At 42.9% G+C, this 12,988-nt stretch overlaps 1 protein-coding gene across 1 annotated transcript in view; it reads right to left on the bottom strand.

Annotated features, from left to right (window-relative positions):
- LOC142457864 (phospholipid-transporting ATPase FetA-like) overlaps window positions 1-12,988 on the bottom strand; it is an 85,304-nt gene that overhangs the window by 19,059 nt on the left and 53,257 nt on the right. The window contains exons 12-14 of the mRNA XM_075558963.1: window positions 11,622-11,818; window positions 7,802-8,010; window positions 6,589-6,632 (exon numbers count right to left, since the gene is read on the bottom strand). Coding sequence (XP_075415078.1) covers window positions 6,589-6,632; window positions 7,802-8,010; window positions 11,622-11,818 — 450 coding nt within the window. The remainder of the gene's footprint in view (window positions 1-6,588; window positions 6,633-7,801; window positions 8,011-11,621; window positions 11,819-12,988) is intronic.

Genomic DNA, 12,988 nt, shown 5'->3' with positions numbered 1-12,988 from the left:
CTACTCTAGGCCCACGGAGGTTAAGAGGTGGCTGGAGAGGCAAGACCACATAGCCAGGCAATTTCAGTACATCTTTTCTGTTTACACTTTGAGTCATTCTATTTGACCTATCAGCATATCTAATTCTTTCTGACCTTCGTCGTTAATGACCTTGTGTTTGTGTTCCTTATTTCAGTCCTGGCTTCAATCGAATCAAATTAAGTCTTCTCATAAAACTCACTGCCGTGGAGTTGATTCCCACTTCTAATAACCCTGTATTGGGCTTTGGAGACTGTAAATCTTTATGAAACAGACTCCCGTAGCCTTCTGCTGTGAACAGCTGATGGAATCCAACTGTTGCCCGTGTGTTTCGCAGCCCAGCACCTGATCCACAGCATGGCCTCACGCTGACCTTGACTCCTTTAACCGTGGCTTTGATTGCAGGTTCCTTCCAGAAGCCTTAAGTGCGTTGGTGGTGGGGTTTGTTTTTTTTCTGATTCAACTTGGTCCTGTTACTTTCTTATCTCTACCATGAAGTATGATGTTATTAGCAATTTTCTCTAGCCCATACCAGAAGGATCTTTGGGATCTTTGACGGATCTTTCTATAGTTTTCTGTAGATGCTAGCTGTAGGGGCTCTTCAGCTGGGCCCCAATCTAGTTGTCCTGTTTGGGGATATGCTGGAGAAAGGGAAGTTTGAAGTTAGTTGTATTGCTTCTTTTCTACATTTCATCTAAAAGAATCTTGTCATAGTAGGGAGAAAAATACAAAAAAGTCCCAGAGCGAAGCCCTGGAATTGGCCAACTATAGATTTATGAGCTTTAGGAAGTCTTGAGATTCACTGACTTAAGCTAACTAATTATATATCATCTCTTGAAGCATTTCCAGAATTGGACTCCTATACTAGGCCATTCACAAACCAGAGACTGGTGAGAGATGAGCCATTAGGTAGACATCCACCAAATTCTGGGTTACCATCTTATATGCAATAGAAATCACAGAGATTATTGGCTGCCGGTGACACAATCAAATTTGTATTTCAGGAAAAAAGCATCAGACCACCATTGGATTTATATTGGAAGTAGCCAGACCAGGAACAAGGGGACACGCTAGGAGGTCATTGCAATGGTCCACATGGCGATGAAGAGAGAATTAATGGGATTGATTCAGAAAATTAATAAGTTAGAATTTAAAGGATATAAAGAATGGGAAAGGGAAAAAGCTAAGAATAATTATATATTTCCTACTTAGGCCCCTTGGTAGATGGTGAGCCAGACATTGAGATAGCATGCCAGAAGGAAGATAAGACTTTTGACAGATGGAGTTTTGAACTCTGAAACCTGAGCAAGTTTCTGATTGCTCCTTCCAGATCAGCAATGCTCAAGCACACTGGACCCGGCTGGGCACCGCACTGAGGCCGGGTTGGCTTGGAGCGGCCGTGCAGTATGATCTGAGGAGGCAGCTTTCAGGGATAAGTCTGAAATTGAAATCCAAATCAGCAGCAAAACAAGGCTGAAAGGAGACATCCAGGCACTGGACAAAATGGAAATGGGATAGCAGATGACCCGAATGGATTCAGAGCGGAAGGTACGAGTGTTAATTGAGGAAATTCTTTGAAATGTGTCCTAGAGGCAGTTCTAAAGGAAATATTCTTAGCTTTGGCTATGGATGGAGAGGAAGCTATCAAGGAGAGAGTTCTCTGGGTATATGCATCTGGATTATCAATAAGTTATTGCAGTTAAAGTCATATGAATATACAAGGTTATCCAAGAAGACCTTGTTAAACAGGGGAAAAGTACAATGATAGAACCCTGAGTAGAAAATAGCTATCTACCTACCTACCTAATATAGCTAGAACTGTAGTTACATCATGTATACATCCAAAGACATCTGGAGAGACAGACTCCAACTTTACACAGCTTATCTAAGTAGAAGTCCTGGGGGGTGAAGTGCTTTTTTTAACTGAGAAGTGGGCAATTCAAGGCCACCAGACATTCCACGGGAGATGAGACAATTCTGTTCTGTCCTTTAGAGTCGCTCTACATTGGACTTGACTTAATGTGAATGAGTTTTTGGAGACTGAATTATTTGATTTCATATATTTTTGTTGTGCTGAAGTTTTGAAATAATAATCATGGGTTATTATTCTATGTAACAATCCATGCTTATTATTTAAAATATTTTTCAATGATACAAAACATGTATGAAAACAAATGACTGTTTCCTATCTCCCATCTGGCTCTCAGTTTGTCATATTGTGGTTTGTTGCTGTGATCCTGGAAGTGTGATCACTGGTATTTCAAATAGCAGGAAGATCACCTAAGGAGAACAGGTTTCAGTGGAGCTTCCAGACTAAGAACAAACTATGAAGAAGGAGCAGCCTGTCTATTTTTGAGGGGCTATCCACTGAAAACCTTATGAAAAGCAGTGGAACGCAGTCAGATAAACAAAAAAAACATGTTATAACTAGATGCAATACCAGAGACTGAGAGATCAAAATATGTCTGAGGAAGATCTGCATTTTCAAAGTGGAGTTCACCATAAGGATGTGGATGGAGTCGAGTTCGGGGGACCTTCATCTGCTGGCGGAGCATGAGATAAAATGAGAAGAAAGTTTCAAGCATCTAATAATAGTCAGAATGTGGAATGTACACAGTGTGAATCTAGGAAAATTGGAAATATGGTCAAAAATCAAATAAAGCGCTGAAGAAAAAGTGGGTGCATAAGCAAATGTGGTAAAGAAAGCTGATGGTGCCTGGCTATAAAAAATATAGCACCTGGGGTCTTAAAAGGCTTGAAGGTAAATAAGCAGCCATCTAGCTCAGAAGCAACAAAGCCCACATGGAAGAAGCACACCAGAATGCATGATCACAAGGTGCCAAAGGGATCAGTTATCAGGCATCAAAGAACAAAAAAATCATATGTGAATGAGGGAGCATGGGGAGTGGGGACCCAAAGCCCATCTGTAGGCAATTTGATATCTGTTTATGGAAGGGTCTCGAGGAGGAGATGAGCCAGACAGGGTGCAGTGTAGCAGCGATGAAACATACAACTTTCCTCTAGTTCCTAAATGCTTCTTCCCCCACCCCCCACCCCCCTGCCTCATCACAATCCCAATTCTACCTTACAAATCTGGCTAGACCAGAGGATGTACACTGGTACAGATAGGAACTGGAAACACAGGGAATCCAGGACAGATGATCCTTTCAGGACCAGTGGTGAACGTGGCAATACCAGGAGGGTGGGTTGGAAAGGGGGAACTGATTACAAGGATCTACATATAACCTCCTCCCTGGGGAACAGACAACAGAAAAGTGGGTGAAGGGAGACGTCAGATAGTGTAAGATATGACAAAATAATAATTTACAAATTATCAAGGGGTCATGAGGGAGGGGGGAGCTAGGAGGGAGGGGGAAAAATGAGGAGCTGATGCCATAAGCTGATGCCAAAAATGAGGGGCTTAAGTGGAGAGCAAATGTTTTGAGAATGATGAGGGCAATGAATGTACAAATGTGCTTCACACAATTTATGTATGTATGGATTGTGTTAAAGAGTTGTATGAGCCCCTAATAAAATGATTTTTAAAATTTCCCCCCCCAAAAATAAAATAAAGATCAATAACCCTAGGCATTAGTGAAGCTGAAATGGGTTTTTAGTGGCCATATTGAATCAGACAATCATATGGTTTACCATGTTGGGAATGACAAATTTAAGAGGAATGTTGTCTCATTCACTGTCAAAAAAGAACATTTCTCCGGCGTGGAGTCGGGAACCAGCGAAGAGGTCTGGGAGGCTGGCTCTAGTACCAAAAATTAAAATTCTTCTTGCCCCTCCCCCAAGAAGAATTTGTTTCAAAGGACAACATTGATTCTGCAGCTCCGGGAGAGGGACATGTCTGATCAGAGCACACGGGAGCAGAGGAAGGGGGAGGAGGAGAGAGTGGAGCACAGCCTGGCCCACCAGATCATTAGAATGATGTTCCTGATTAGAGCAGCCAGTCCACAGAGAGGACAACATGGCTGACCCCACTATGAGACATGATGCCCCTCAGTGACTAAGGGCGCTACAGGGGACAGCACCGGAGACACAGTGTGGGAATTGCACCTGACCTGATCCCACCACACTGAGGCAAAGCACTGGGGGAGTGCAGCAGAACAGCAAGGGAATGGAGTGGCGAGGTCCCCAGGGAATGCTGAAAGTGGACTTTGGGGCCAGGGCGTGGTGCCCCAACAGACTGGACTAGAAAACACTCATAAAGGCCAACAAACGAGCCTTGAACTAACTACAAATTTTTCTTTCTTGAAAAAAAAAAAGAACATTTCAAGATCTTTCTTTAAGTCCAGTATTGTCTGTGATGGTATAATATCTTTTCTGTGATGGGATAATATCTATATGCATGCAAGGAAATCCAGTTAATACAATTATTCAAATTTACACACCAACCACTAAAGCCAATGATGAAGTAGATGCATTCTACCCATGTCTTCAGTCTGAAATTGATCAAACATGCAATCAAGATACAGCGATAATTATTGTAATTAGAATTCAAAAGAGATCAAAGGGAGCATCGCATTGGGGATATCTGCTGCCCAAGACCTCTTTAAGGCGTCGAAAAGCAAGGATGTTCCTTTGAAGATCAAAGTGTGCCTGAGCCAAGCTATGGTATTTTCAATCGTCTCATGTGCATGCGAAACTTGGACACCGAGTAAGGAAGATAGAAGAAGAATCTATTTGAATTAAGGCTGGTGAAGAATAATGAAAGTGGCAAACACTTCTCGGAAGAAGTGTAGCCACATGTTCCTTGGCAGCAAGGATGGCGAGACTTCATCTCATGTACCCAGGAACCTTATCAGGAGAGGCCGGTGCCTGGAGAAGAGCATCATGCTTGGCAAAGTGGAGGAGGAGCATGGAAGAAGAAGGCCTTCGACGAGCGGATGGGCACAGTGGCTGCAACAATGGACTCCCACGTCCACAATTGTGAGGACGGTGCACAGTACCAGGCAGTGTTTTCCTGCCCTTGCAAAGGGCTCGCTAGGACTGGGAACGGACGTAATCGCGTCCAGCAGTGACAGCACGAGGCTTTGTGATGTGTTTCATTTCTGTGGTTGAGATGATGCACATCAGAGCATTAACCAACTCAATAGTTTCTACGACTCAGAGTCACTGATCACAGTCTTAAAGTTAGATGCTGGTTCTCACTCTCCTTTTCTAAGTTCTTCCTCCCCATTAGCTCAACTCCACTGCTCCCTAAGCGGCCTCTCTAAGCCCCCTCGCTGCTGTCCGTGTGATCCCTGTAGATAGATAGTCAAAGAGCACGCAGCTCAAGGCAGACATGCTTTCCTAGTTCGGCTGGACTGTTGTTTGGTGTTGAGAATGTCTTTGGAGATATATTTGGTTTAAGGTTTGAAGATGATCTCAGGGCAATGGCTCGGGGGTCCATGCAGCCTCTGTGGCTCCAGAAAGTCTGGAGTCTGTGAGAATAGGAAACTCAGTTCTACATTCAGCATGGATTTATTTTAAAAGAAAAGAGCTAAAAGTGAACTATTTTCATTTCATAAAATAACCCAGAGCCCCCCAATAAACATAGGTTATTAATACCAGGGTTTTCAAAAAGTTTGTGGGAAAATTCCATTATGTTTAAATTCCATTTTTCCATGAATTCTTGAAGCCCCCCTTCTATAATGTGTTCTAAAGTTATGGGGCCCAATGGACGCAAACATACCAGTAATCATGAACATGGCCCAGTAACTAGGCAGCATTGCATGCTATCGTATGGAACAGTGGTTCTCAACATTCCTCATGCCATGACCCTTCCATACAGTTCCTCATGTGGTGGTGAACCCCAACCACAAAATTATTTTCATTGCTACTTCATGACTGTAATTTTGCTACTGTTATGTATCGGCATGTAAATATCTGATATACAGGATGCATTTTCATTGTTACAAATTAAACATCATTAAAGCATAGTGATGAATCACAAACACAAGATGTCATTATATATTGTGAAATATTTATTTCTAATGACAAATATATGAAGTTTTGTCTTGGAGCATGGTGTAGCATGGGTAACAGTCTTCAAGCTGGGTACGCATATGAAGGAAGGCATGTCTGCCATGTGGGCGACCCGCCTGGAGACAGACAGAGGAGGCATGTCTCAGTTCCTAAGACCATTGGAAATATGTGTTTTCTGATGGTCTTAAGCGACCCCTGTGAAAGGATCGTTCGACCCCCAAAGGGGCCAAGACCCACAGGTTGAGAACCGCTGGTAGAGAAGGTGACCATGAGTTGGCAATGAATAACAAGAGCTTTATTACTCTAGATACTAAGGGAGATTGAAATAAGTCCTGGTGGGGTAGCGGGTTAAGCACCGGGCTGCTCCCAGAGAAACTGGCCATTCGAAACCACCAGCTACTCCATGGGAGAAAGCAGAGGGTCTCTGCTCCCACAGAGACTAACAACCTCAACCCCCAGGAGCAGCTGTTCTTTGTTCTAGAGGGCAATTCTGAGCCAGGCTTGGCGGAACAGGGCAACCCAATGTGTGTTGAAGAGGCAGCTGTGTATCACACCACACGGGCTCTCACATGCACTTCGCATGTTACCACTCACCTCAGAGGCTTCCACTTTCCATCCATTCTTGTCAGTGACAGCGCCTGTGGACGAGTAAACAGAGTAGAGACTTGGCAAGGGGTGCAAAGGAAGGCTTTTAAAATCTTCTTTCTTCTGATCCCACATCTGCTGTCAAGTTGTCCTGAATTTCCTCAGGCCATAGTAGGAAGCCATCATCCCCGGCTGCGCCTATTTCCCGCTCAAGGAAGAGTGAGGCAGAGCTGGGGACTGGTCAGCCATGGACCCCTGAGAGACGTCACACCACAACAAGCCTTCCATCAGAAAAGGCACCCAGAGAGCATGTGAAGACTGCACCGAATGCTGCTCATGTCCAGCCAGTGGGCGTACCGAGTGCGTGAGGTGGGAGACACGCAGGACCCTTTTCAACCGTGCCTAGCACGTGGTTAGGTCTGCACAGTGAGTCAGAGAATGAAGATATGAATGAAGGGGGAATTCACCTAAGTACAATACAATTCATGTATTTATGAACACACCGCCACGTCTCTTTAGTTCCAAGATTGTTCATCATCCAAAGGAACCCTTGGGAGTTCTAGCTTTGTAGATGTGATCTTTTCCTCTTTGGAGACACCAGGCATGAATGATGGCACATATGGGACTTAACACACCACACAAAGGAACATAGACTTGAGGTGTAACGTAAGTGAGGGATCGGACCTGGGAGACATCACATTTCAGCTTCAGCCATAAAACAGCTGCTTATTTGATCTAATATAATTTTTCTTCAAGGCATTAGGAATAGAGACTAAGTCTTATATATCTTGGGGGTTCCCTCTGCCCAACACAATGAATTGCATCTATAACTCACAGAATAAATGCTCTTTGATTAGAATTGAATTTGCTGTGTGTACTTAGTGAATGGGGGGGGGGGCTGCAAGAATAGAGGTACATGTGAATTTCAGAAGCTTGCAGATTTAGAAAGGAACCCTCGAGCACAAAGGTGAAACTCTCAGCTGTTCTCTTTGCAAGATTGGCAGTTCAAAACCACGCCGAAGCTCCCGAGTGATCTGCTCCCTTGATTACAGTCTGAAAAACCCAACGTGGTCACCCTACTCTGCTCACGGGTTCCTCTGAGTCAAGAGTGACTCGATAGCATCTAACAATAACAACACCGATTTAGAACTAGATCCTTCTTGAGAACAATCTACAGATTTGAATCTCCCAGGACCCAGGGGAAGCAGGAGGATATGCATACCATAGAACTTGCCATAAACAGAACACTTTTTAAAAATCATGATGTTCTGAGTCAGGGTCCCTGTTTTGTCAGAGAACACGTATTTGACTTGGCCAAGCTCTTCATTCAGGGTGCTGGTGCGAGCCTGTGCTCGTGTATTCCTTGGTGCATAATACATCTTCTGATCCCAGTTGATATAGCAACTGTTGCCCAATCGTATTATCTCAACACTAAGGAGAAAGCAAGAAGAGAAGAGCCTGGATTAGAATAAGACAAGTAAATATATTATTCTGGTTTCCTTCTTACAAGTTCCAGGGGAGGACAGGGCCCGCATCTGAAAGTTAGAGCATCTGCCTTATTGGGATCCTACCCACCTGTTGTGGCAATTACATCATCTGGTGTCAATTTGGGACTGGAGAGGATTAAGAGTGAAGGGGTGGAGTCTACTCTGTCAATCAGGATATAGCCAATGAGGTCTCTGTGTGAGCATGGCCTTTACCTGAGGATTCTGGGAACTCCTGTATTTCCTCCTTGGAGGTGGGAGACTCTCTCTCTCTCTCTCTCTCTCTCTCTCTCTCTGCTCACTTCCTTGAGACATTTCTGAGAAGTCACTTGAAGCTACTCTGAGGCAGTCAGAGTTTTGGAGCTGGAGGAGCCACGTGGAGACCCCTGCCAGTGCTGAGATGTTTAGAAGGCCACTGGATCCACAAGACTTTGCACCAATTGGCCTGTGATCTGTGATTGGCCTGCATTTGGCATCATTGCATGTGTTACATGAGTCTGAAGAGGACTTTATAGATTTGTATCAGACATACAGGCTAATATTGGACTTATGGACTTGATCTAGACTGGGCTAGGATGTTTTTCCAATATTCTAAATAATTATTTGCTCTTATATATAAAGCTCTTTTCTATACACATGAGTGTCTTTATGAATTTGTTTCTCTAGTCTCCCCGGAACAACACACCTGCCCACCACTTTTCTGTTTCCACCATTCATCTATCAGTTCGCCATATCGTAGTGGCTTGTATGTTGCTAAAAGCTACACGACTGGTATTTCAAGTAGCAGCATGGTCACCCAGGGTGGACAGGTTTCAGAAACGCTTCTAGTCTAAGATAGATTAGGGAGGCTCTGGTGATCTATTTCTAAAAACATTGTCCCCCCAAAACTCTGTGAACAGCAGCAGAATGCTGTTTGATACAGTGCTGGAAGATGAGCCCCACAGGAGGAAGGCCCTCAAAACACGACCAGGGAAGAGCTCTCTCCTTCGTGAAATGGATGGGCTACAGCCTTTGGGACTTTCATTTGTTGATGTGGCCTGATTCGAGATGCAAAAACTTAAAATGAGCACAAACAGCTGCAAACATCCACTAATAACTGGAACATGGGATATACAAAGTCTGAATCTGGGGAAATTGGAAGTCATCATAAATTAAATGGAATATATAGCGATAACTGTTCTAGGCATTGAGGAGTTGAAATGGACTGGGATAGGCCATCCTGAGTCTGACAGTCACAGCTAACTATGCTGAGAATGACAAACTGGGGAGAAACAATGTCACATTAGGTGTCAGAAAGAACACTTTAAGGTGTATCCGGAAGAATAAAGCTGTCAGTGATAGGGTAATATCCATTTACCCGAGAAGAAGATCAAATGTCAGAGATAGGGAAATTGAAGATGTTTTAGCAACTTCTGCAGCCTGAAATTGATCAAACATACAAACAATCAAGATGCATTGGTAACTACTGATAATTGGAACAGGAAAGATGGAGACAAAGAAAGATCAATTCAATTTAACTAACTGCCACTGAGTTGATTATGACAGCAAATTTATAGGACAGAGTAGAATTGCCCCGTTGAGATTTTGAGACTTTTAAATCTTACAAGACATGAAAAAAACAATAATTTATAAAATTTTAAGGGTTCATGTGGGAGGGAGGGGAAAAATGAGAAGCTGATACCAAGAGCTCAAATAAAAAGAAAATGTTTTGAAAATGACGGCAACAAATGTACAAATGTGCTTGACCAATGAATGGATGTATGGACTGCTATAAGGGCTGTATGAGCCACAAATAAACTGATTCTTTTAAAAAAGGCTCCAGGGGTCGGGGTGAGGGCGTGGGAGAGGTGGGGGTCAAAGGGAGCTGATGTCAAGGAGTCCAGGAAGGAAAAGACTGCTTTGAGACTGATTGTGGCAGCGATTGTACAACACTGTGTAATGATATATCTATATTAACTCCAAATAAAATGGTTTCAAGAAGAAGAAGAAAAACTCCCCCAAACTCCAGGAACTGATGGAATACCAATGGGAATGTTTCAACGAGCTGAAGTACTGGTTATACTCACTAGTTTATGTAAAAAATTTGGAAGACAAGACACTTGGTTAATCAAGTTAAAGAGATTGGTATTTATGCCCATTCAAAAGAACTCTAATCCAACAGTATTGAACAATATAATTCATATCCTACGTAAGTAACATTGTGCTGAAGTTAATTTAACTGTTGCAGCAGTACTTTGACATGGAACGACCAGAAACTCAAGTTGGACTTAAAAGAGCATGTGGAACAAAGGTATCATCCTTGATGCTGACGGACCTTGGTGGAAAGCCAGTAATATCAGAAACATGTTCACCTGCATTTTCTCCAATATGCAAAGTATTCAATTTTGTGGGTCGAAGCAAACTATGGATAACACTTTGATGAATGGTAATTCGGGACCAGCTAATTCTGCTCATGCAGAAGCTAGACCTTTAATTTTGCTCATGGAAAAGTTCACAGACCAAAAAGCAGTTGTTCAAACAGAACAAGGGGAGAGGTTTGGGTCAGGGTATCCTTTGACCATACTTATTCAACCTGAATGCGGAGCGATTAATCCGAGAGGTCACTAAATGAAGAAGAAAGCAGCATCGGGGCTAGAAGAAGGTTTATTAGCAAACTGCAAGGTCAAAGTCTACTGTCCTCAGTATTGAGTACAATTCCATGTAAAGAAAACAAAAATCCACACAACTGGACCAATAGGCTATATCGTAGTCAATGGAGAAAAGATTGAAGTAGTAAAGGATTTGGTCTTTCTTAGAGCTACAATCAACATTCGTGGAAGCATCAGAAAAAAATAAAACTACACTGGGCAAATCTGATGCAAAGACTTCCCAGAGTGTTTAAAAACAAAAAAAAGAAGGATTTCAATTTGAGGACTAGGATGTGCTTGATCCAAGCCCGGGTATTTTCAATCCCTTCAGTTGTATGTGAAAGCTGAACAAAGAATATCGATGAATGCTTTTGAATTACAGTATTGGTGAAGAATATTAAATCTGCCGCTGCCTGCCAGAAGCAGAAACAAATCTGACTTTGAAGATGTAGAGCCAGGATGCTCTTTTAGAAGTAAGGATGAAAGCAAAAAGAAGTAAGGGTGGTCAGACTTCATCTTACGGACTTTGGACATGCCCCCACAGGATAGCATGGTTGGTATAGTACGGGGCCAGGAGAAACCAGGATGACCCTCCATGAGGTGGATGACAGCGGCTGAGACAACAGGCTCCACTAAGGCAAAGACTGTGTAGGCCCGGGCGGTGTTTTGTTCTGCCATGCACAAGGGATCTGAGGTGGAACTGGGTGGCATTTACCAACAAGACACTTGGCACAGCAGTCTAGACAAGAAAAGCACGTGGTCTCTCTATTTCTCAGGAGTGGTCTCTATGTGCAGGTACTGGGGAAGGTAATGGGTTAAGGAACACATGGGTAGTGTAAGCTTTTTAAAAGTTTACAATCGAGTTGGGAAAATATAGGAAGTATGAAGTCAGCTCCTCCGCCCATAACCCAAAGTGATAACAGGAACCTACCTGACATAGAGGGAAATGGGCACGACAGTGTTGAGAATAATGAAATAGGACCAGAACACCAGGGTGGCTGAGAGCAATGACGAAGAGACATATTTTTCCCATGGCATATAAGTCTGGAAGTAGAAGCCTTTCATGTGTTCCCATATGCCATGTCCAATTGCTAGGAATAAACACATGCTGCCTAAAAACAGGAAAATCTATTAAAAGAAAAAAGAATGACATTAACAATTCATTCAAGCCTTATTTCTCACCAAAGCTTTTCCCGTTTCTTGGAGGCCAAGGAAGGCCTACAGTTCACGACAGGCTCTAGGCAGCAGTGCGGTGGGATGGCAGTGACAGCCCAGCTGGACCCGTCTCTGGGATACGAGAGGGAGATAATGATAAGTAGAAAATACTAAGTACCAGTTAAGCACCTGTCTCCTGAACAGCCTCCATTGGATTGTCCTAAGAGCAAGGAATGTCGTTCTGTGTAGTCATTGAAACTGAGTTTCTCTTACCTTGATTACCAGTTATCTTACTTTGATTAATGCAACTATACTATACGCCGCTCTAGACTAATCTGATACCTTCCAGGGTAATTTTTTAACTTAGGTGAGGTATAGCACACATAAATAAAATCACAAATATGGAAGATGATGGATTTTCCCCAACGTAATCACACCAACAGAACTAGTGCCCAAATGGGGAAACATTTTCAGCACTTCAGAACTCACTCCCATGTGGCCATCAAGTCACCGTGGGAAACCATGTACTGTTACTTCTAAACACCTCACTGATTTTGTGCTCTCTTCATTTGTTTACCAAAAAACCCCAACAACTTTATTAAAGTATAATCAAATTACAGTGAACGATATCTATGTTTAAAGTATATAACGTATACACTCGTGTTTAAGCCCGAGTTTTTCAGCACATTTTTAATGCAGTTTTTGTGGCAAAATTAGGTGCCTTGGCTGATATACGGATTGGCTTATACTCAAGTATATACGGTAGTCTATTAAGTATCCACTCACTCAAGGTACTGCCATCAATCAGGTCAATGCTGACTCAGAGTGACCCCTGTGGGCTTCTGAGATATTTATAGGAGTAGAAAGCCAGTCTTTCTCCCAAGGAGCTGCTGGTAGTTCTGAACTGCCAATCATGCAAATCTAAGTCCAACTCATATCCACTGCCCCCAAAGGGCTCCAAATTAAGTGTTTATCCATTAAAATATTACCACAATCAAGAGCACACCCATTAACCCCCAAAGTTTCCAAGTGCTCCTTTGTAAATCCTCCTCCATAGTTCCCATCTCTTGATTCCCAGTCAAACATGAAACTGTTTACTGTCACTCTAGATTAGACTGCATCTCCTAAAACTTTATTTAAATG

This window comes from Tenrec ecaudatus, chromosome 10 (genome assembly GCF_050624435.1).
Source record: "Tenrec ecaudatus isolate mTenEca1 chromosome 10, mTenEca1.hap1, whole genome shotgun sequence".
Taxonomy (NCBI): Eukaryota; Metazoa; Chordata; class Mammalia; order Afrosoricida; family Tenrecidae; genus Tenrec; species Tenrec ecaudatus.
Note: the sequence above shows the minus strand (reverse complement) of the source record. Positions and strands in the feature narration are given on the sequence as shown.